General features: G+C 37.8%; 1 protein-coding gene across 2 annotated transcripts in view; it reads right to left on the minus strand.

Moving 5' to 3' along the window:
- akap10 (A kinase (PRKA) anchor protein 10) overlaps positions 1 to 22,988 on the minus strand; it is a 66,724-nt gene that overhangs the window by 36,157 nt on the left and 7,579 nt on the right. For both annotated transcript variants that reach the window (XM_072589848.1, XM_072589846.1), the window contains exon 2: positions 8,985 to 9,035. In XM_072589848.1, coding sequence (XP_072445949.1) covers positions 8,985 to 9,035 — 51 coding nt within the window. The remainder of the gene's footprint in view (positions 1 to 8,984; positions 9,036 to 22,988) is intronic.

Genomic DNA, 22,988 nt, shown 5'->3' on the forward strand with positions numbered 1-22,988 from the left:
TTCAGGCTGTCTTTGAAGTAAGTGTTATAAATGCAACTTGCTGCTCTAATTGTTATGGGTCACAGCACAAAATCTGTGTTTAAAATGGGGAGCCTCAATTAAGAATCTAATATTCAAAATGGAAGCATCACATTAACACAATTGATTGAATAATTGGGGTGAGAAATGCTCTCATTCTGCACATAAATTATAACAACATTTAAAAAGGTACATGATTAGGAAAGATTTAGAGGGATATGGGGCTAGTTCAATTTAGGATACCTGGTCACCATGGACCAAAGAGTCTGTTTCCACACTGTATGACTCTATAACTCTATAAAGGATGCCTGCCTTGAAGAAGTTTTCCTCCTCTCTCTATTCCTAATGAAGGGCTTTTGCCCGAAACGTCGATTTCGAAGCTACTTGGATGCTGCCTGACCTGCTGTGCTCTTCCAGCACTACTAATCCAGAATCTGGTTTCCAGCATCTGCAGTCATTGTTTTTACCTCTATAACTCTAAGTCCAACTGATATAGGTACATTCTCCACTTATTAAGCATACCAGTTGAAAACATCACACCTTCTATTTTAGTTCATGCATGGTCACAAGTGTATTTTGCTTCATGGTGGGAGGAGGAAGTTCATTCCAAAAGCAAAATACCAAATATGCTTGAAATTTGAACTAAAAACAAAACTCTGGAAATACTGCCAGTTCTGCAGACTGTATATGTGGAGAGAGAAACAAAATTAATGTTTAAGATCTATGATCTTAATTTCATGTCAACACCTCTTTGAATCTGGTGAGAAAGTTTGAGTGGTACAAGTTAACTTTGAACCTTCTCCCCATTTCATCTGCAAGAATCACCTTCATTCAGTAGATGCCTAGAAAACTCTCAAAATCAAGATCAGAACCTAGTACACTGCAAACCTAGATTTAGTAAGTACATATAAGGAAACAGGAATAACGACAGGGAATTAGTTTTATTTCACAGCCAGCAATTACCAGGTGCTTCTGTACCAACCAAACCCAATCAAGTAAAGGCTTATGACTGTTGATTCTTAGTAATATATGCAGAGTGTTTCATACCCCCAACAGTCACAAATAGCAACAGTCCTTTCAAATACAGGTTTACAAACAAGGATCCATTTAACCACATTATGAAAACATTTTGTTATCAGCATATTTAGCCATTGTTCCAGGTGAAATGTTTAACTCTAGCTTTTAATCAACACAGTTGGAAAGGTTCTAATTTAGAGGGATGTCTGTTGTTTAAACAGGCATTGCAATTGCTTAATTAAAGACGGCAGATATTTCACAATGATCATGCCTGCCAATGTTGACAGGAAAAATGGATAGTGTTTGTCTGCAATTGACAGGTATAAATTTACCCTGCACAACTAAATTCTAGAAACGAATGGATCCAGTATCACATGTTTTTATCCATATGTTGAAACCAAACTGTGAAGTTATAGAAAGGAATGCTTTCACACATGTTCAATCGATAGTTTGGAAAAGAAGTGTCATTTTACCAATTTGGGAAAAGTGCATAATTTTCTTCTCAAAAGATGCAATCATAGTCACATCTTCATTGTTCAACTCTACTGAGCTATTGAAATAAATACAAGTTGCAATAATAATGTGATCTTTAAAATTTTAAAGATCACAAAATTAATAGATTCCCAACACGGGCAGGAATAAAAAAAATTGGCAACTTTGTGTCATGCCATTTTTTTTCAAATGCTGTGAATCACCATTTTCCTTCACGTTATTTTATCAATCTGATTAACCCCAGCCCAATCAACATCAAAGCTGTACATTGAGCTGTACACCCATTTAGTTTGAAACATTAAAATGGAAAAGTTTGCATATATAGTCAAAAACTATTTACTTTCATAATGTAACAATTCAAGTCTGTCAAACTTCACTTCACTGAATTATGGCAGAAAATAAATCTTTTCATTTATCACAGCATCAAGGTGCCCCAAAGCACTTTACAACAAAAACATTTTTAAAATATAGTCTATTATTTGTAAATATGGCAATTTACAAACAGCAAAGTCACATAAATAGCAATTAAATAATCGGATAATTTGTCCTATGCATTTATTCGTCAAGGGATGGTTGTACACCAGGGCACATTCTCCTCTCAGAATTGTGTGGCAGAATACTTTACGTCCATCTCAGAAGACAGCGCCACTTTTTAACATCTCATCCAAAGGATGGTGCTGTAACTTGAACAATGTACCATTTCCACAGTACTGTAATGAACTGCTACATTAAATTACATATTCACTTTTTTTTAAAAAAAAAGAGGACTGTAACCACATTATTTTTTAACTGAGAATTAGGAATGCATGACACTGAGCTAAAGCTGACACAAAAGAAATGGTAATCATTATGGCAAATATATATGGCTTCAGACTTTAGAGGAAGAAAATTCATTTTCATGCTTAAAGTACATTGAATTTTTTTAAACTGATGTTCAATTGTAAGTTAAGTGACATACAGTACTGTTTTGAAGTCCTCACAACTAAACATGGCAACTTTTTATGCTCTCCTGGTATCTTCAACATTACGTTGTGAGATGAAGTAATCAACAATTTCAATTTCACATCAATACAAATGGTGTTACATTACTGAAACACCTGAAGTGTATTTAAAAGTAAGAGACAAGAGTCAATTCCTAAAACTTGCAGCTTTGTACCCAATATTTCCCGCATGACAATTTTGGCTGGTGTGGAATAACTAAACTATATAAAATGGAGTGGCCTGAATACAGTGGATTAAACAAAAATGACCCATTTCCATTAGCAGAAGCAGAAGCAGTTAGGGGCTACTGATTTAATGCAATCTGTGGAAAAATCAGAGCAGAGTTGAGAAGGATATTTTTAATCCAAAAGATTGTAGGGATCTAGAACTCTCTGGCTGAAAGGATGGTCATAGAGATGTACAGTATGGAAACAGACCCTTTGGTCCAAGCCATCCATGCCGACCAGATATCCCAACCCAATCTAGTCCCACCTGTCAGCACCCGGCCCATATCCCTCCAAACCCTTCCTATTCATACACCCATCCAAATGTCTCTTAAATGTTGCAATTGTACCAGCCTCCACCACTTCCTCTGGCAGCACAATCCATACACGTACCACCCCCTGCGTGAAAAAGTTGCCTCTTAGGTCTCTTTTATATCTTTCCCCTCTCACCCTAAACCTATGCCCTCTAGTTCTGGATTCCCTGACCCCAGATAAAAGACTTTGCCTATTTATCGAGGCAGAAGCCCTCAGGTAATGACAATTTATTTTACTACTGGAGAAGCACTATCTTCAAATGGAGACATCAGATGGCCAAAGCAAAAGACTCTTTTGGTGTTGGTCACCATTTATGATACAACATTTATCAATTTAAGATTCTTCATTGCTACTTGTGGGACTTTGCAGTAAGCAATTTGGCTGTTGGCTTGCAAATATTTGGTATTATTGAATTGTTTGATGTAATGGAACTGGAGCAAAACCATGCTGAAGTTAACTGAAGTGTCCTTTTTTACTGGGTCAGATGGTTATAAACATGAAACACAGATTGTAGATTGCATGTTTTGAGAAAACATCAGACTTCAAACGTTAACTCGGTTTCTCTCTGCACAGATGCTGTCTGATCTGTTGATCTTTCAGCATTTTCTGTTTTCATTTGTCTCATTTACTGCGTTTGCGATTTTCCTCAGTGCAAATTTTTTGCCTGTAACAGTGAATTTTCTTTAAAAAATTGTGGTTACTGTGAATGGTTAAAAATGTCATATAACATGATAGCTGCTTTTAGAAATGAAAGATCTTTCTTCAAACTTAATTTATCACCTCAAACTGTTCATCACCACCACCAATGAAAGAATTATATTCACTGGTACATCACTCCCATATTACACATCTGCAAACAATCTCCTGGCTCAACTCAAGCTGGGCAGAAAGCCTTACATATCATATGCAATCCAGGTGACCGTTACAATTCAAGCAGGCAAGTCTGACAGTTTTGCATATCCTTAGCACAATGAAACAAAATGAAGTGAAAGTGAGCATCGCCATAATGTCAGAGCACCACAGGCTGCTCTCTCATTAAAGAGAGAGATGACTGGCAGTAGGTCTAACCTCAGGGTCACTACGTAACAGCAAAGGGGTGAGTTTGAGAAGACAGCCTTCATGGTGATCTCAGCCTGGATGAAAATTGCACCAGTGTTGTTGGCATCACTGCATCACAAACCAACAGTCCAGCTAACCAACCTTATGGAAAGGAAAGGCTACCATACAACTGCATTAAAAAAGGCAAACTTCCCTACATTTCACTGAAATTCTAGTGATAACTTGTGAGGAATAATATTGCTCAGTGACTGACATTTATATAATTCTACAATTTGAAATTAATCGAGCTAACACTTGAGAATCTAGTTCAGAGTCTGGACTTCTATTTTAAGATCCCTAATGTGAGAGAAAAATGTTATTGCTCTATTTTCAAGTCACTATTTAAAGAAAAAACTTTTGATGTTAAAATATGATTGCATGAGGGATAAATTGGACTTGATTTATGGCAACACAGGGAACCAGTGGAGTCTGGCCTGGGCCATGTTAGTGAAAGCTCAGGGACAGGGTATGCAAGCAAAACTGTTTCACATGACTTAGAACAAATGAAGGCTAAAAATAGTGAAGCCAGTTAGAAAAGTATTGTAAAAATAAAGCCACTATATATAAAAAAAAACCTGAAATGGAATCTGCAGGACAGTTAGCCCTGAAAAAGGCTAGTACTGCAATGATAAATGATAAGAATTGCAGTGATAGGAACAGATGTTGAGGAATAAAGTCAGCTCAAAAATCAAATAAGATACAAAGATGTCATCCACCAAAAGGATCCAGAAACGGCAGCTGAGAAAGCAAATGTTTAGAAGTTTATAGGAACTAAATTAATGACTACAGGTTTTGTCTTTCCTATATTGAGCTGGAGAAACTTTCAAAAACATCAGATAGAATTAAGAATGATCAACAACTGACTTTGAATCAACAATTGTTAAAAAGATAAAGTCAAGCATAAACACTGTTCCTGATCCCATGCTTCTAGATTCTGTCACCATAATGAAAAGGATGAGGAGAAGACGAAGGATGGACACTGGGGAGACTGTTCTGATTGTATAAAGAATACCTGGATCTGTTATTGAACAGATACAATTGGAACCAGCACTAACAGTGGGAACTAGAAATTTTCCAATCAGATACAATGACCAATTGCTTTCAAGGTGAAGGTCAAGTTCGAGAAGGACGACCTAATCAGTTAAAGAGAAGACAACATTAATGATATTAATTCAAAGAATGGTTGGACAGTTATTTGTGATACAGGAATAACTGAAATTTAGAGAGTGAAAAGACAAAGTACAACGATGAAATAGTCATTAGGTGACATCACTTTAAAACCCAGACATCAGAGAAGGCTTTGGACAAGTTGATGCTTTTTGTGTCACTTAAACAAAATCACCATTCTAAGTATACTGGACTTGCTTTATGCCAATGTAAAAATAACCTAAAATATTGAATTGTAATGCTCAGATATTTCAGGAACTTGATAAGAATTCAGCAAATTATTTTTTTCTTTGTTATTGATTTGACCTTAAACAAGCCTTGAACAATCCAACATGTCTAGGTTTGACAATCCTAAATTACAATTCAAATAATGTTATCAGAGAACACACACACACATCGGCTAAGTATGTTTAACCAACTCCTTCAGAACAATTTGCAGCAATTAGTTGATCCCTTTTTCAGCTCAATGTGTTGATGTAAAAGGAAGACAGAAAATAAAAGCAAAATTCAGTTGCAAAACTATTACTTTTAATTTGAAACTGCTCAAATTGCTAAGGTTGCAGTTGAATGTCTCTTCTACTCCCTTCCCTTCATCAGCCCCCAAACCAATGAGTCCTACAAATACAAAAAGAAATCTGTTTTTGTGATTGGACAAAACTAGCATCCAATTGGCTTGAGTTCATTACAGATCGGCCAAGACTCAGCAATCCAGACGGCTGTTAGCAAGTTTAGAAGCATTTCTGAGAACAGAAAGGCTCAAAAGATTGAAACGGCCACCTTGGTTCGCTGCATCCCCACAAAGCATAAAATATTTGTCAGCCAATAAGCGTATCACAGCAAAATTCTAAACTATAAAAAACAATAATAGTAAACAATTTACATTTATGCATTCCCAAGACTGAACAACTTCTATCCTGAACAGATATACTCTGATCAAAAGATTTTAAATTTGAAAACAACACTGGCTTACATTCTCAGCTACCTACAGTTCCAATTCAGCGACCGGGATTCAGGGATTCTTTTTAGTTGGTGACCCATGACCAGTGGGATTCCAAAGGGATCAGTGCTGGGAACGCAACTGTTTACAGTATAAAGGATGTGAATGTTTTGTAGCCAAAGTTGCAGATGAAACTAAAATAGATGGAAACGTAGGCTAAGAGGGGGGATACAGTTTAGAGAGAGATATTGATAGGTTAAGTGGGCACAAAGTTGGCAAATGGGAAAACATAAAGGATGTGGGGATACTTGTACATGAAACACATGGAGCTAACATACATGTGCAGCAAGTAATCAGGAAGGCTAATGGTTGGCTGTTATTTGAAGGGAGTTGGAGTACAAGAGTAGGAAAGCTTTACTACAACTGTACACAGTGCTGATGGGACCATACTTGGAGTACTGCAAGAATTTTGGCCCCCTTATTTAAGAGAAGATATTATATATTGGAGGCAGAGAAGGTGCACAAAGATGATCACTGGCACGGAGGGGCTATGAGCAAAGATTAAACAGTCTGGGATTCTACTCACTGTAATTTAACATATGAAAAAGATAAGCTCATTGAAATATAGAATTGTTATGTAGCTTGACAGGGTAAATGCGGAGACAATTGTTTCCCCTCATGCAAGTGTGTAGGACAAGAGAGCATTGTATCAGAATAAAGGGGTGCCAATTTAAGACTGAGGTGAGGAGGCATTTCTTCTGAGAGGGTTGCAAGTCTTTGGAACTCCTTGCCACAAGACTAGTGAGAGGCAGAGGCCTTATGCATATTTAAAACTGAGATAAGTTGTTTATCAATCGGGGAATCAAGGGTCATCAGAAAAGGTCAGATAAGTGGACGTGAGGAATATTGGATCAGCTATGATCACAAAACTTTAGCATGCAGACATAGCAAGTGATTTGGAAGCAAAAATGGAATATTGTTATATATTGAAAGGCATCAGAATATGAAAATAGAGTTATTCTGCTCAGTTGTACAGAACACAGCTGAGACCATATCTGGAGTTACAGCTAGAGAAACTCAGCAGGTCTGGCAGCATCTGCGGAGTTATTGAGAGGACTTCATAGGGCAGATACTGAAAGCATATTACCTCATAGAAGGAACGAGAACGATGGGGTACACAATTTAAAATAAAATTGGGTCTCCCATTTAAGACTAAGTTGAGGAGATAGGTTTTCTCTTGGATGGTTGAGCCTGTGGAAGCCTCTTTCCCAGTTTGCGATGGAGGAAAGGCTGTTAGGTTTAATGTTTAAAGTAGAACTGCAAATAGAAATGCAAAGTAAGCTCAAGGGAGCAAATGCCCTACTCCCAGACATAACTTATGCTCTGTTTTGAGAGGGTGCAACAAAGAGTCATTAGATTGGTTTCTGGAATGCACTAACTATCCCATGAGAACTATGGTAAAATATATGGTCTCATTGAAATGTACAAAATTACTAATGGGCTTAACAGGACAGGATAGATTTCAAGAGGCTATTTCCTCTGCCTGGAAAGTCTAGAACTAATAAGATACAACTACTATGAGGACGGATTTTGTCACTTACTGGGTTGTAAATCTTGGAAATTCTCTATTCCAGAGGGCTGTAGATGCTAAATTAATAATTATAGCCAAGACTGAGATTAATCGATTTCTGGAGGCTGAGGCAATCAGGAGATAGGAGGATGGTTCAGACAATGGGGCTGATGTGGAAGGTTTGCCATTATCTTGTTGCAGTGGTGTCAATTGGTCTTTGCTTACGCTTGTCCCAATTTTACACAATATAAATACTGTTATAGTTTTATTTAAACAAAAGAAAAATGCAAATACATCTCTCCTCCCATTACTACTGTATTGGAGCTCACAAATGCATATTGCCAGCACAAAGTTAATAGAATTTACAATAAAAGCAGAAAGAAAAAGGAAAAAATCCTATAGAAAAAAATATTTTTAACAAATAATTTTCCAATGTCCATAGAAGCTACTGCTTCATCCAAATGTCTGTAGCTGTCCCTCGGAGCAATTATAGACTCCAAATTACTCCAATAAAACCTTGAGTACATTCACTTCCAGAATACGGTCAAAAACATACAAATTACAGCTTTAGAATTTAAACTTCGGTCACATTTGATATGCCTATTTTTATGACTTCAGCACACTTGTTGGTCTGAAAAGCAAAGGCCAAGTTAAAACAATTCATTACCCATCCTCAAACTATAATGAAAAGATTTGCCATGATAATGTTATCACAAAAAGTCACAATCTTAGATTGGGGATATTTGGCAAATAACATGTTTAGCTTTTATATGCAGAAGTGATACATATACAAAATACATGTTTCAAGTGTTAATTTCAACTGGTGTGTCACACATTTTTATATTTGATGTTAATTCTAAATTCTAATTAAGACACAAATAGTTATCATTCAACACCAAATATGTATCCGTGCAGTATCAGAAGCAGGTTAGATGTTAAGGTGGTCAGGAAACTAACAGATGAAAAGTGCTAGTATTACTGAACATTAAAACCCTGGATATGAATTATAGCAGATATTTACAATGAAATTCAAGCAACTTTTGTGATCCTGACTTATTGTGACAGCTTCATTTGTGGTAAATGTAGTACTGTTCCAGATCATACCAGCATGTGCGCACGGACATACTGCCCGATCTCTACACACACTAGATTTTTTAAAAATTACCTTTGTTGGTTTGTGGCTCTGGGAGTTTCTCTTTTTCCCCTTTGGCTTTACCTGTACAAAACACAAACATACTCATTAATTCGATACTCCAGCTGGCAGATATAGCTGCTCTACAAACACTGTCATACAACATTACCACTGAACATGCATATGTTCTTCAATAACTTTTGACAACCAGGAATTTAATGATAACCTCCATCAGTGACCGAAGAGATCTGAAATTTGATGACCCAATCCAAAATTAACTTATTTACACAGGGCACAAAGTTGGCTGTTGTTTTAATACAGTGTATAAGAAAAGATCAATAATTTTCACATCTGACTGACATTGTCGTCTCCTCTTCGCCACGCAAATGGTGAACACTTACTCAAACTTGCTAATGTGGCTCAAAGTGGCCCAATGGTGTAGATAGAAGTTACTGATGCTAAAAGCAAATGGTCTGGAACATCCAACCTAAGATTTATTTGCAGTATACTTCTGATATCTATATCGGAATAAATTTTCTTTCACTTTGATTCTCTGTATCTGATGTCCAGCTGGGCATAAAGTTGCACAGTGGATTGAATTACTGTAACTATTCTATTATTCTCTAAACTTTCGAAGGTAGACATCACAATGATTTCAAGGGAGAGATTACAAGAAAAATTAAGTTACAGGAATGGCAATGAAAAAAATTGATCGATTTAAAGCATTATGTAAATAGAAAAGTAGATAAACTGCCTTCTGTCAAGCATCTATATCCATTTTCAATAGGTTGTAATTGGAAAATTACTTCAACTTAACAGATGAAAGTGAGCGATGGTTCTGCAACACCAGAGTGCAGGAGAGCATTATGCCAAATATTTTATCTCAACCACGCAGCTTTGATCTTTGGCTACATATAACCAACAGATTTATACTAAATACTCAACAAGTCAGTCAGCATGAACATCCAGTACAAATTTCAGGAGATCTAAAAATAGCAAAGTTACATAATAGCTGTTTGCAAACTGAAATGACAAACAGGGCAGCGGGGCGGCAAAGATTTGAAGATGACCGCTGGATGTGATTTTTTAATGTGCGCCACGCCTCTCCAAGACGTTTCAAATGAGATACATTCCAATTTTACTGGAGAAGACTTTTCTGCAACAATTATTATAATGTATCAAGTCATCACTATTAAAGTGTAAAACGTTAAGTAATTTCCAGTGACCAAAATACAGGGTTAAAGTATAGAAAGAGGAACTTCTGTGCACCATCTTCGCAGGTTTAAGTTAATGACAATCACATAATTCATTTTTCACTCCAGTACAGAAATTCACAAACTTCCTCAATGGCATGATCTTAAATTACTGCCATCATTCTGCCCACAGACCTGGGCCAGAATGGGCCAATGACACTGCTAGTGCTATTGGTTTGACTGATTAATAGATGTGATCATAACACAGTACTGCTTGCGATACTTTACTTGTTCAAAGAATTACAAACTTCATTGATGCTTAATTTAGGAAAAACACAAAAATGAAAATACCATGACTATGCAGGAAATTTATCAGCAACTGTGGAGAGAATCAGAATTAATTTTGAATAAACAGGATTCTTCAGAAGTGCCAGTTTGACTTGAAATAGTAAGTCAAATTTCTCGCTCAGATTTTGCAAGACATGAGCACTCCTTGCAATTCTGTTTTTATTTCATACTTCCAGCATCCACAGTATTTTGCTTTCAATAAAGTTCATTTTACAAGATTACTGCATTTAAAAGTCGAGCAAAAGGGTGCTCTATATCTACACTTAAGTTCAAACTCTGCCAGCTTGAGAAAGGGAAGGTAACAATTACATTGTAAAAATCATGGTTTTAACATAATTGCAATATTCTGAACACATTCATCTCACTTAGCACTGGAGCTAATTACATAATTCCACATTTGTAACAAACATAATAGATCTGTAATGCTATGTTATACTTTGTGGTAATTGTCACAACATAAAATATAGTACAGTGGGGCTAGTAATACTTCAGAGTTTAAACCATGATCTGTCAGTCCAGTTCCACAGATCAGGCAAATTTAGTGGTCATTTAGTGACTAGTACAAAATGTCAACAACATGTACTTAAGTCTTTCAAGTCAACATAAAACGTAAAGATGCTACAGTTGTTTTGCACAGGGCATGAAAATTTCTATCACCTTACATCCCTTTCTCTTTAAGCAAACAAAAACATTCCATCCTCCACCCCCACAACAAAATGCTAGCAGTACATTATTTTCCAAAATGAAATCAGGGGATTTATTTTCTGGTATAACAACTTGCAGCTCCAGGGCTCACTGATCTCTATACAACTCATCATCCATAGTCAAAGTACAATATCACTACAGCAATAAGAGAGGTTTGAGAATCCAAAGATTTCAAAGACATAACTCTCTCCAACCAGCACCACAACAGTGGTAGATCCTCAAAGTATCTTTATAAGACAGTGATCTTCAAGATTATGGATGATTTTGACAGATTAGACATAGAAAGATGCTTCATTTATTTTCCTAAACACTAGGACTAACAAAAAAACTAAAACTAAAAATAGAAAACATTAGAAGTGCACAACAGGATGGACAGCATCTGTGGAAATGGGAAAAGGTCAGCAGAACTAAAGTTAAAAACATCACAGTTGCATAAGTAAAAGGGGCTCAGTTGGAATGTAGAGAAAGGCTGGGAACAACAGAAGGATAGTCTGTGATAAACAGTAGGCCAAGAGAGAATATATGATCACAGGTTTCATGATACAGTAGTAAAAAAGGTTGGTAATGCAAAGATACAAATATCGTGCCAAAAAAAACCCATCTTTTTTGTCCCATAACTAGTCAGTGCAGTTCAGACCCATAGATGTCTTACAATTTAATTTCTCCTGCCCTCCATCACAGACCTTACCTTTCGGTTTTCCCATCTTTCACTTGCTCAAACCTATCACATTTTACCTTTTCCAGATCTGGTGAAAAGGTCACAGACCTGAAATGCTTGTTTCTCTCTGCAGAGACACTGCCAAAACTGCTCTGCTTCAGCATTTGTTTTTATTTTGCATTTCCAGCACCCTCAGCATTGTAATTTTGGACATAAAATAGGGTAGCCATAACAAATCCAATAGGGAATTCAGAAGAAGTTTCTTTATCGAAAACATAAGCACACAAGGTTCACAAGCAGAAGTATTTGAGACAAACCACATTTAAGGGAAACCTGGATAAGCATGAGGAAGAAGTGCAGCCAGCAGTGAGTGAGGTGTGGCAGTTTGGTCAGTGTGGAATTAGGTGAAATGAGGGAGGGAGCCTTTCTTTTTGTTCTGTCTTGTTTTCCTAATTACTTGCACAGATCAGTGGGGACAGGGACAAACCAAAGACCAAGAGCTGGAAGAACACCAAGGGTTGAACGGAGAAGCACCAGGGATAAGTAAAAGTCAGAGAATAAAAAGTCACAAAAGTAAAGGAAGCATCTTAACAGTTAACTAATTAGAAAAGTTAACAAGTCAGACTAAGCAAATTTAAGTTTAACTCATGATGGGTGTGTGCAGCCAAATGAAATCAGTAATTGTCATATGTGGGAAGTCATGGACCCCACCAACATCCTAGATGACCACATGTGGAAGAAACGCTCCACGTTTCAGAGTTCAAGCAGTGGTTGAAGACACTGTGGCACACCGAAACGGGAAATTACGAGAAGACCACATTTAGAGAGGTAGTCACGCTGCTGCTAAAGAGACTGGAGGAAACGAGGTAGCAGCTGACCACCAGGCAAAGGGAATCAGGCAGTTAGTGCAGAAGTCCCCTGGGGCCTGCTCACAAACTGCTTTTCCACTTTTGGAAGCTGACGAGATACTCATTCCTCAAGGGAGTGAAGACTGCACAGGAGGGAAGGAAGAAAGGAGTGACAGTGGTAGGGTATTCATTGGACAGGCATTTTTGTGGTGGCAGATGTAACTCCAAGATGGTATGTTGTCTCCTTGCTGCCAGATCAGAAATATCACTTAGTGGCTGTAAGGCATCCTGAAGAGGGAGGATAGGCCAGAGGCAATGGTACACACAATGGTATCAATGATATAGAGAGAATGAGGGATGAGGTCTTGCATTAAAAATTTAGGGAGCCAAGCAGTAGACTAAAGACCTCAAAAGGTTGTAGTCTTTGGATTACTCCCAGTGCCACATGCTTAAATAAGGTGCCCAGTTTGAAGATAATACTCCAAATGTATAACCTATTTGTACAGGTGCAGCATCACTTCCTTGCTTTTATTCCACCACTCTAATTATAAACCCAAAGGTTCCCCTAAACCTTAATAAGTGCTTTAACTTTTCTGATCATCTTCAGAGTTATGCACTTGAACCCCAAGGTCCCTTTACTTCTGTACTCCCCTCAAAGTTGTACCATTGAGTCTGTACAGTCTTCTCATGTTTCTTCTACCAACATACATTACTTCAAATTTCTCTGCGATGAAATTCATCTTCCAGTTGTGTGCCATTTGACCAACTTGTCAATATCCGTCTGAAGTCACTCAATGTCATCCCCACAATCCACTGTTCTCCCTAGCTTAGTATCATCTACAAATTTAGAGACTTTTCTTATACAAATCAAAAAGCAAGGGTCCCAACAGTGATCGCTCAGGAACACCACTTTCAACTCATTTCCAGTCTGCAAAATATTCATCTATACCTAGCCCCTCTCCTTTAGCCAATTTCTACACCAAGGACCCATCAATACCAAACATTTCTAATTTGCCAATGAACCTGCCATGTAGCACTGCATTCTGAAAGTTGAAACATATGCCATCACAGCAATACCTTGATCCACTGCTTGTGCCACCTTGTCAAAGGACTCAATTTACCCAATTTACGAAAGAACTCTCATTATTTTTCTTGAAGGACATATTTATCTTATCCTGTATTATGGACTTAATCAGTTTTTCCACTATCAAGCTGACAGGTCAGTAGTTTCTTGGGTTATCCTCGGAGCCTTTCTTAAACTGCTTCACATTTTCAAAGTCTCCAATCCCCCAGTTCTAATCAAATATTCAGAGGGATCTGGAAAATTTCTGTCACTAGCTCTGCAATTTGTTCCCTTACCTCACATCTGGAGTAAATCCCATCCAGGCCTGGGAACTTTGCTATGTGGAGTGCTGCCAGTCTTTTTGGCACCTTTTTTTTATCCACTGCTATACTGCTTGGTTGCTCAATGCCCACATTTTCAACTGGTCCATTGTCGCCATTTTCTAATTTAGACTAGAAAGATTGCTGACAGGATTTGACACACAGGAAAGAAAAAAAAAGCTTGTGTGGAGTATAAATATCAGCACAGACCAGTTGGACCAAACAGGTTCTCTACGCTACAGAATGCATTCAATTTGGTGCAAAAGATTTCAGTGTCTGATGCAAAACCCCTCTAACTTAACCCTGATAATCACAGTCAAATAAGCAATTGAGGAACATCATGCCTTTTGTTTTGGTTCCTCATTGATGTGTTATCCGGAAATTGACAAGGGAGGGGGATACCTCAGTGGTTGTGAATACAGCTTTTCTCAGTTGTCAGTTTTTGACACAAGCCATTATTAAAACTCAATTGTCTCACCATCTTGTGCTATTGGCACCCTGATTTTGGTGATAGCACAATAAACAAATAAATACTGCATTACAATCATCAAAAATTGCACGTCCTAAGAAATGGGTTCCAATGGTTTCGTTTGAATCAACTACATTAATCTCAAAAGATCTGACACAAGCAAGCAGATGTACCCAATTGGTTCAGTACCTCCCTTTTCTAATTTATTAGACAGACAATCACTGGGGGAAAGCAATAGATAAACAAATATCTGGGTTGCAATTCCATTGGATTAATGGCCGTTATATCAACAGAAATTAAATGGCAAGGATACCATACATCTGCTGTCAATGCAGTCTTTAAAGTTGAAAACACCTATTCATTTATTCTAGGAGCATAGCTGGAAACAATTAAAGTCACATCAACATCCACTATTATACAGCTTCAAAGAAAAACCTTTCAAATTGTTTTTTAAAAGCATAATGCCACCGTGTGACCAGGTCCTGGTTGGCAATGCTCCCGGAACAATATACACACCTGGCCTTTACTGGATTAAGAATGGGAGATAATAGTAGATAATAAGGTAATAGCTTATGAAATGAAAAAATACTGCCATCTTCATTGTACAGGAATCAAAAACCTTTTCAGTAATGCTGTAAATTAGGAGGTGGAAAAGAGAGAGGAACTTGGTGAAACTACAATCACTTGGGAATTGATACTGAGCATAAATGATAAACTCTCCAGATCCTGATGGACTGAGTGCTTAATGAAGAACTGTATGCTCTGGTGTTAATTCTCAAAAGTGCTTTAGATCCTGGAAAAGTTCCACTGAACTAAAAAGTAGCAAATGTAACTCATCTAGTCAAGAAGGTAGGGAAACAGAAATCAAGGCAAGCTAATAAACTTGACATCTGTTGTAGGAGAAGCTGTTCAAGTTGATCACCAAGGAGATTATAGCTGGGCACTTAGAAAAAATTCTAGGTAATCAGAACTAGTCAGCAGGGATTTGAGAAAGGGAAATCATGTTTCAATAATTTACTGGAGTTCTTTAAAGGAAAATAATGAGTTGTGGATAAAGGGGATCCTGCAGGTACTGTGTCCATGGATTTTCAGCAGTTGTTTGACAAGGTGCCATATTAAAAAATACTATATAGAAGCTCATAGTGCAGGGAGTAGCATTTTAACATGGATAGATGATTGGCTAACTAGTAGAAAAGTGCATTACGTCTCAGTAGGATAGCGCATTAGAAATCTATCCCCAATATTCCCAACATCAACACAAAAGTTAAAGACTTTTATAAAGATCTGCAAAATTCCCCAATTTATCTTTCTTCAGACTCAGATTAACAGAAAAACTGGACTAATATTCTTACTTAACAAGAATTAGTACTCAACAAATAAAAAAAATTCTAGCTACAGATAATTACTTAGAAGCCAGCAATATTAGCTCTACTGGTTAAAGCTCTACCCCAACACCTTCCTCCCACCCCCATCATTTCACGGAAATTAAGAAAAATGAGGAGTGGGGGATCGAAGAAAACTTCAAAATTCTGACAGGACTAGGCAGGATAAATGCAAGGATGTACCTGACGAGCAGAGTGTCCAAAATTAAGAGTCTCTATCTAAGAATTTCTTCATTGACAAAGTGAAGAGCCTGTGGAACTGTCCACCACAGAAAGCAGTTGAGACCAAAACATTGAATGTGCTCAAGGAGTTAGATGTCATCTGAGGGCTGAAGGGATCATAAGTTATGGGGAGGCAGTGGGAATAGGGTATAGAGTTAAACGATCACAGTAAATGGTAAAACAGGTTCAAAAGACAGAATGGCCCACCCCGGTCCTTTTTTTTTTAAGTGGCTGTATGTTTCGATGTTTTCCTTTATTTTGAGAAAATCTGAACATAAATGTAAAGATGTTAGGTTCAAATTAGGACACCGATCAATTATTGTGTGCAGCTTTAACTTCATTATTTAATGATTTTTAAATTTTAACTGATGCATCGGATCTGGATGATGCTGGCCAAGCCAGCATTTATTGCCCACCAAATGGTTACCCTTAGGAAGGTGGTACTGAACTACCTTCGCTAGTGGCCTGCATGGGTTCAAGGCAAAAGCTCACCACTGCCTTCTCAAATAAACATTGGCCCAGTCAGCAATGCCCACATTCTATCAACAATTTTCCTTTATAAAAAACTTTTTTTTTTGGAGACTTGGAGGTAGTTCAGAGAAAGTTTACTTGCTTGACACGTTGATCGAGTGCTGTCTTATGGTAGGTTGGACAGATTGGGTTCAGTTCCAATGAAGTTCAGAAGAGTAAAGGCTGACTAGATTAAAGTGAGAAAGATCCTGAAAGGTCTTGAGGAAACATTGTCACCTCTTCATACACCTGTTTTGTAGTGTTACTGTGAAATTGTGACTAATTCAGTTGTCTAGAACCTCCAAATCTACACCATATTAAGATTGTACCTCTTCTGTGAATTACATCATCATTCCTTAATGCGTCAAACTAGATGGTCTTGCTGAAACTGCAAACTAATAAGACGAGAAAATCATGAAGCAAAGTAAGTCAATGTACCCACCGTTCTAACTCAGTTGTAACTTCCATAGCTAAACTTTCTTGTCTTCCATTCTAAAACAAAATCTTACAATAGATTATCTATCCAGATTATCAATATAAATTCTACAATCTTGCACAACTGGATGCAATTAATTGTATGAAGCTTACAACCAACACATGCAATCACAATAATTTGAACATACATTAACACAAACATACCAAAACCATACTGGAGCAAACTATGAAGGCATAAATCTAAGATGCTCATCAGTGGTATTTCTATTTCCTGGTAAACATCATACAAATTCATGTGTTGATTCAACAGGGAATTGCCGCAGTCTTTTATATACAAATATTGCTTTGCTTTAAAACATGGCCTGACTGAAAAAAAAAATCTGAAAACGTCACCACAATAAATTTGAAGGCATTTGGTTTGTAAGGAAACTTTACATCATACTTTTAAGTATACTGTACAGAATTTTTAAAATTTCACTAATTGCTCAACTCTAATTGCACTTGAAAAAGGTGATGCAACATCACCTTATTTAACCACCGCAGCCTGTGAAATTGCCTAAATGCTGTTAGGTTAGGAAATCATGGCATCACGGAACAGACACAGCTCAGATGGAGACCATTCAGCCCATTGTGTGAATTTGGCTCTCTGCAGGAGCACCTCATCTAGCACCTACAAACTTATCTTTTTCAGACAATTATTCAGATCTCCCCTGAAGGCCTCAATTGAATCAGCCTGCATCACATTCCAGATTCCCACTGTTGTTACGCAAAAATGTTTTCACCGTCATTTCGTTTCCAATCACCACCCCTCAGACGGGAGCAGCTGCCAGCTTCTCCAATCTATCCAGAGTTGCAGGTTTTTCATTCCAGGCAATGATGCAAAAAAGCAATTTATTTCAGAGCCAGAGTGACATGTAGCTTGGAAGCGAACTTATTCACAGTTGTGTTTTCATGCATCTTCTGCCCTTGTCCTCCTGGGTCGATGGGAGTTGCAGAGATGATATCAACAATGTACTGAAGGGTTTCTGCCCCCTCCACATTTGAAGAGTCATCTAAACTTAAAACATTAACTTACTTTCTCTCCATGGATGCTACCTGACCTGCTGTGATCTCCAGCATTTTTTTGTTTTCAGTTGCTGCTGTGTATCTTGTAGATGGCACACACTTACACACTTTGAGGAAACAAATGTTTAAGTTGAAGGATGGCGGGGGGGGGGGGCATGCCAACTCAGTGATTTGCTAGATCCTGGATGATGCAAAGTTTTGGGAATGTTGTTGAAGCTGCACTCAGCCAGCTAAATGGACAGCTTTCCTTCAATGCTTGACTTGTACCTTGCTGATGGTAGGAGAATTTATCAGGAATCGGAATCGAGTTTCTTCCTGCAGAATCCTCAGTCACTGACTTGCTTTTGTAGCCTGTGTTTGTGTATCTGGTGTGGCTAAGTCTCTGGTTTCTTATGACTTACAAGAATTAAAAATTCAAGCTGTCACATGTCAGCTTCAAATATCCTTGGGGTAGCATTCAGGAAGCTAAATTTGCAAGTAATCCTCAAAAAGCCTCATTTAATTATCCCCATTAACATTTGAAGGCTGTAGAAAATCACCCATTACTATTACAATGCAGTATAATAATATACCCTTGTGAAAAGGATTATAGTATAAGTGATCAAAAGGGAAAATTTGGAAATTGTTAAAAACAGATGTGAAAGATTACATATTATTCTGGTTCAAACTTGGATCAAATAAAATGTTTAGTGTTCTCGCTCTCGTCTAATTCATATCACACTGTTATTCTTTGTCTCCTCCCAATTACTTCTGTCACTAAGTTTGCTCTAATATCTTATTTCTCTCAGCTTTCTAATCAGCAACAACTCCTCAATCCTCCAAATGCAGCAGTTTATCACCTCCTGCCCTCTGCAGCTTGTTTGTCCAATCTTTCACAAGAAGCTTCCATGAGCATTTTATCTGCTTAATAACTTCTCTATCTGAACATACAGATGAATCATTGGAAGCCCAGTTTCAGTCCCATCTCACATACTGTTTGAGGTCAAGTATTTCTAGAGTTCTCTCCATCTACATTCTCCTGGGAACATTTGCTTGAGAAAGTCGTCTGTTAACTGGCCCTCAGCTTCAAGTTGGTTTTTTTGCATTTCATGCCTTACTCAAATTTCTGGTTGTGCTTTTAAATTCAAGCCACTTTGAGTTATGGAGTCCCACAGCATGAAGACAGGCCCTTTGGCCCAAACTGGTCCATGCCAATCAAAAAGTCCAATCACGCTAACCCCATTTCCCTGCACTTGGCCCATATCCTTCCAAAATCTTTCCTATCCAGGTATTTGTCCAAATAACTTTTAGATGTTGTTAATGTACCCGCCTCAACCACTCCCACTGGCAGCTCATTCCAATTGCGTATCATCTCCTTCATAGCAATCTGCACTATTTGAGGTGACCTGCATATATCCTTCAGGTTTGTCTGTTGCTAGACCTTCCTGACAAATTGATTGCTTGGGGAGATTTTCTTCTGTTTCTCTGGTTTCTTGTACCTTCAGGAGATTACATGGCTATGGAGAGAGGAGGGGAGGTAAGAGGTAGCGCAGGAAATGTTTGATTATGATTCTCTAGGATCAGAAGTCTGAGACAAGTTTATGAAGCAGCTCATCTTTTCCTATTATTTTTTGTATATTACCATTGATTAAAGAGTACCACATAAAGCTCCTCTGGGCATTACCCAGATTATCTACACATTCGCCATTTTCTTACTTTTATTCTCATCCTCATTATGGCTGCTTTCCTTCAAGTATCCTCATGTAACAGTCATCAATTTATGTCATCGTTATTTATCTACTCAAATCATCAGGGGGTAAAATAACAATAATATTAAAATACAATAAATAAGCATTGACTGCTCTTCAGGAACAATATAAATAGCCTGCAGCAAAATATAACTGGATATCTCTAATTCCAGACGTACTGTCCAGTTGTTTGAAATTTCAGTTGCAAAAGCTGCAAAATACAATCTTAGTTTCCCAAGAGGTAAAAGGTCTAACTTACTTATAACTGTACAGCACCACGGTCTCATCAGGCCATCAATTGCAATGACTTCACTTATCAAATACTTCAGCACAAGTTCAGAGTCTGGGCCCTTTGCCATTACAATGAAGTTGAAAGGGACCCTTAAGAGAATGAGTTATTAATTGGCATAGAAGTTACTTGAGAGCACTCTTATAATAATTAAACAATGACCACAGGAAAAAGGAGAGGCGTAAACTGATAAGCCGGACAATCAAGATTTATTTTTAATTTAATCTATTTTTACACACCTCTGGAGCAGGTGCGATTTGTACCCAGGACTCCTGCTCCAGGGGTCACTACCACTGCACCACAAAGCGGCCCTAGTACAATAATTTTTTTTTTTTTAAAAAACATTTAATCTATTTTTCGAATCAAACTGTTCAGAGACTTTATTACCACCACGCTTCTCTGGAGCAGGTGGGGCTTGAACCCTGGCCTCCCAGTCCAGAGATACAGACAATATCACTGCACCACAAGGCAGACCAGAGGACAATCAAGGTTATGTTAGGAAGTAGAGTGATAATGCCTGGAATGGCCTTTTGGTAAACTGGCAGAGACTGAAGTTATGGAATTACTCATGAGATTTTCATATGCTTGTATGGAGAAATGGAGGAAGTGAGGAAAATCCTGAGTTTCTATGGACAACTGAGCTACATTGGTCCAAAGGCAGATCAAGAACAAAACTGATTTGGCCTTTGTGTCAACAATGGCGAAGCAAAAATAATTAGACATAGTAATGTGTGTGTATTCAAGAACATGCATATTATGTTTTCTGTTAATTTTCATAGCAACCTTATTATGGCACATTCAGGGTTTCTGGTCTATTCGTAGTCGCTAATCTGAGTAGCTCTTCACCAGTCGTCACAGCTCCCCCAGAAAATAACTTTTCCCTCCAAGCAGCAGAACTCTAACTAGGTCAATCAGATTTTCCATGTAAACAGCCTAATCCCCACACAGTGTTGCAATACATCAAATCGAATGTATTATGACAATACTGTGATACAACTCTGTGCCCATTACTGCACACAAAGCAAATTCCATTCCTGCCTTCAGGTATTAACGAGAAGTCAATCACATCGCCCTAAAGCATGAAGCAAAGAAGATGAAAGGAAGAAAAGGAAAAATAAATAAACTGTATGTCATCCCAAGGCACATTCCAAAAAGCTTAGCAGTAAGGTCAACAACATACTGGGGGAGATGAGTGTAAGTGGGACATGTACCCCCCTAATATACTGTAAGGAGAAAATTGAAAATGAGAAACCAGAAAATAGCTCAATAAATTAAGCCCTCCAAGATCCAAGATCATTTAAAATAAGTACACAGGTCACAGATTTAACTCCAAAGTCAGGCAGTATGACAGTGCAAAGCAACTGCCTTGAGCAGTTCAACTTCAATCTTCTACCATGCATCAGGTGTAAAACACATTCTGTAGTGTTACGTAAACATAACCAATGTACTGAGTTCTAAAAGCATAAGAAAATTCAAGGACACAAAAACACCTTCTGCAACATAATGAATTTCCCAAAACTGTGTTCATAAACTGGCCCAATTTTTTCAAAAAAACTTCTCCCAATAGATTCTATTAACAGAAGGATATGTAGATGGCAGAAGCAGGCTGTAGCACATAACTGGATAGACCAGACCATTTGGCCTCTCTCCTCCTCAATGTTATACATGTTGAAATCCACAAATGTTCACAGCACAAAAAGAAATCTATTAAATGTGCCTGCTCCACGGCTATGATTTAATCCCATTCTTCACTCCTCCTTGACTGGTACATATTTAAAATATTCAGCAGCTTTATTTTCAAAGGTTCCAAGAATCCTGCTTCCACCAACATTTCTGGTAGAGCATTGCAACTCCTGAAACCTTTGAAGAGATTAATTTTATGCCCCTTAAGTTTAACTCATTGACCAATAGAAATAGACTAATTTATGTCAGCAAACCAGCTCCATCAGATCATATTGAACAATTTTAACTGAGATGAAAAGCTTCTCTAGTCTCTTCTCATACCCAAAACCTCTCATCCAACAACACCTTTGGGAATCTCTATTATACCCAAGGCACTGACATAACCCAATCCACAAGTACCCTCAATTTACAATTTTATTTTAAAACAAACTATTTGTATTTTCTCACTGTGTCCTAGCCTCCTATAGCACTGGATTTCATTTAGAGTCTTTCATATGGAGGATTCCCAACTCCCAAAACAAAAACTAGAGCATGCAGAATCCTATCAGCTTCTTATGGAATAGTGGCAGTGTCGCTGCCCAAGTTCCCACCAGCTTCAGAGGTGTTTCGTAACACATCTGAATTGGATGATTAAAAGTATCTACCATCATCACTACACGACACGGGCCTTTATTCTGCCAACAGAGTTTCTAGGGCTCTTGTGGCACAGTGATAGTTTTCCCACCTTTGGCGAAAAGATCCAAGTTAAAGTGCTAACTGCCCTGGGAGTGTGACAAAATGTTTGATCAGGTTAATTAAACTAACTGTGGTATCATTTGAGTCACACAGCACATGGCAGTGTCCCTATCTCAGAAGTAAAATGCCGGAGTTCAAGTCTCACATGCTCCAGAGGATGTCATAATATGTCTGAACAGGCTGATTAAAATTATCTACAGATTTATTTGTCAAAGTCTTCAAAAAGAAAATCTGACCTTCTCCAGCAGGAAAGTCATCCACTAAAATTATTCCAGCAGGTTGTTATTGCTGTACAAGCACTATTTCAGCTTAACCCTCAGAATAGCCATTGCGATACATTACCAAGGCAAGTGGACCTCTCGTAGTATTGTGGTTCTGCCAAATC

The sequence above is a fragment of the Chiloscyllium punctatum genome, chromosome 19, assembly GCF_047496795.1.
Source record: "Chiloscyllium punctatum isolate Juve2018m chromosome 19, sChiPun1.3, whole genome shotgun sequence".
NCBI classification, from domain to species: Eukaryota; Metazoa; Chordata; class Chondrichthyes; order Orectolobiformes; family Hemiscylliidae; genus Chiloscyllium; species Chiloscyllium punctatum.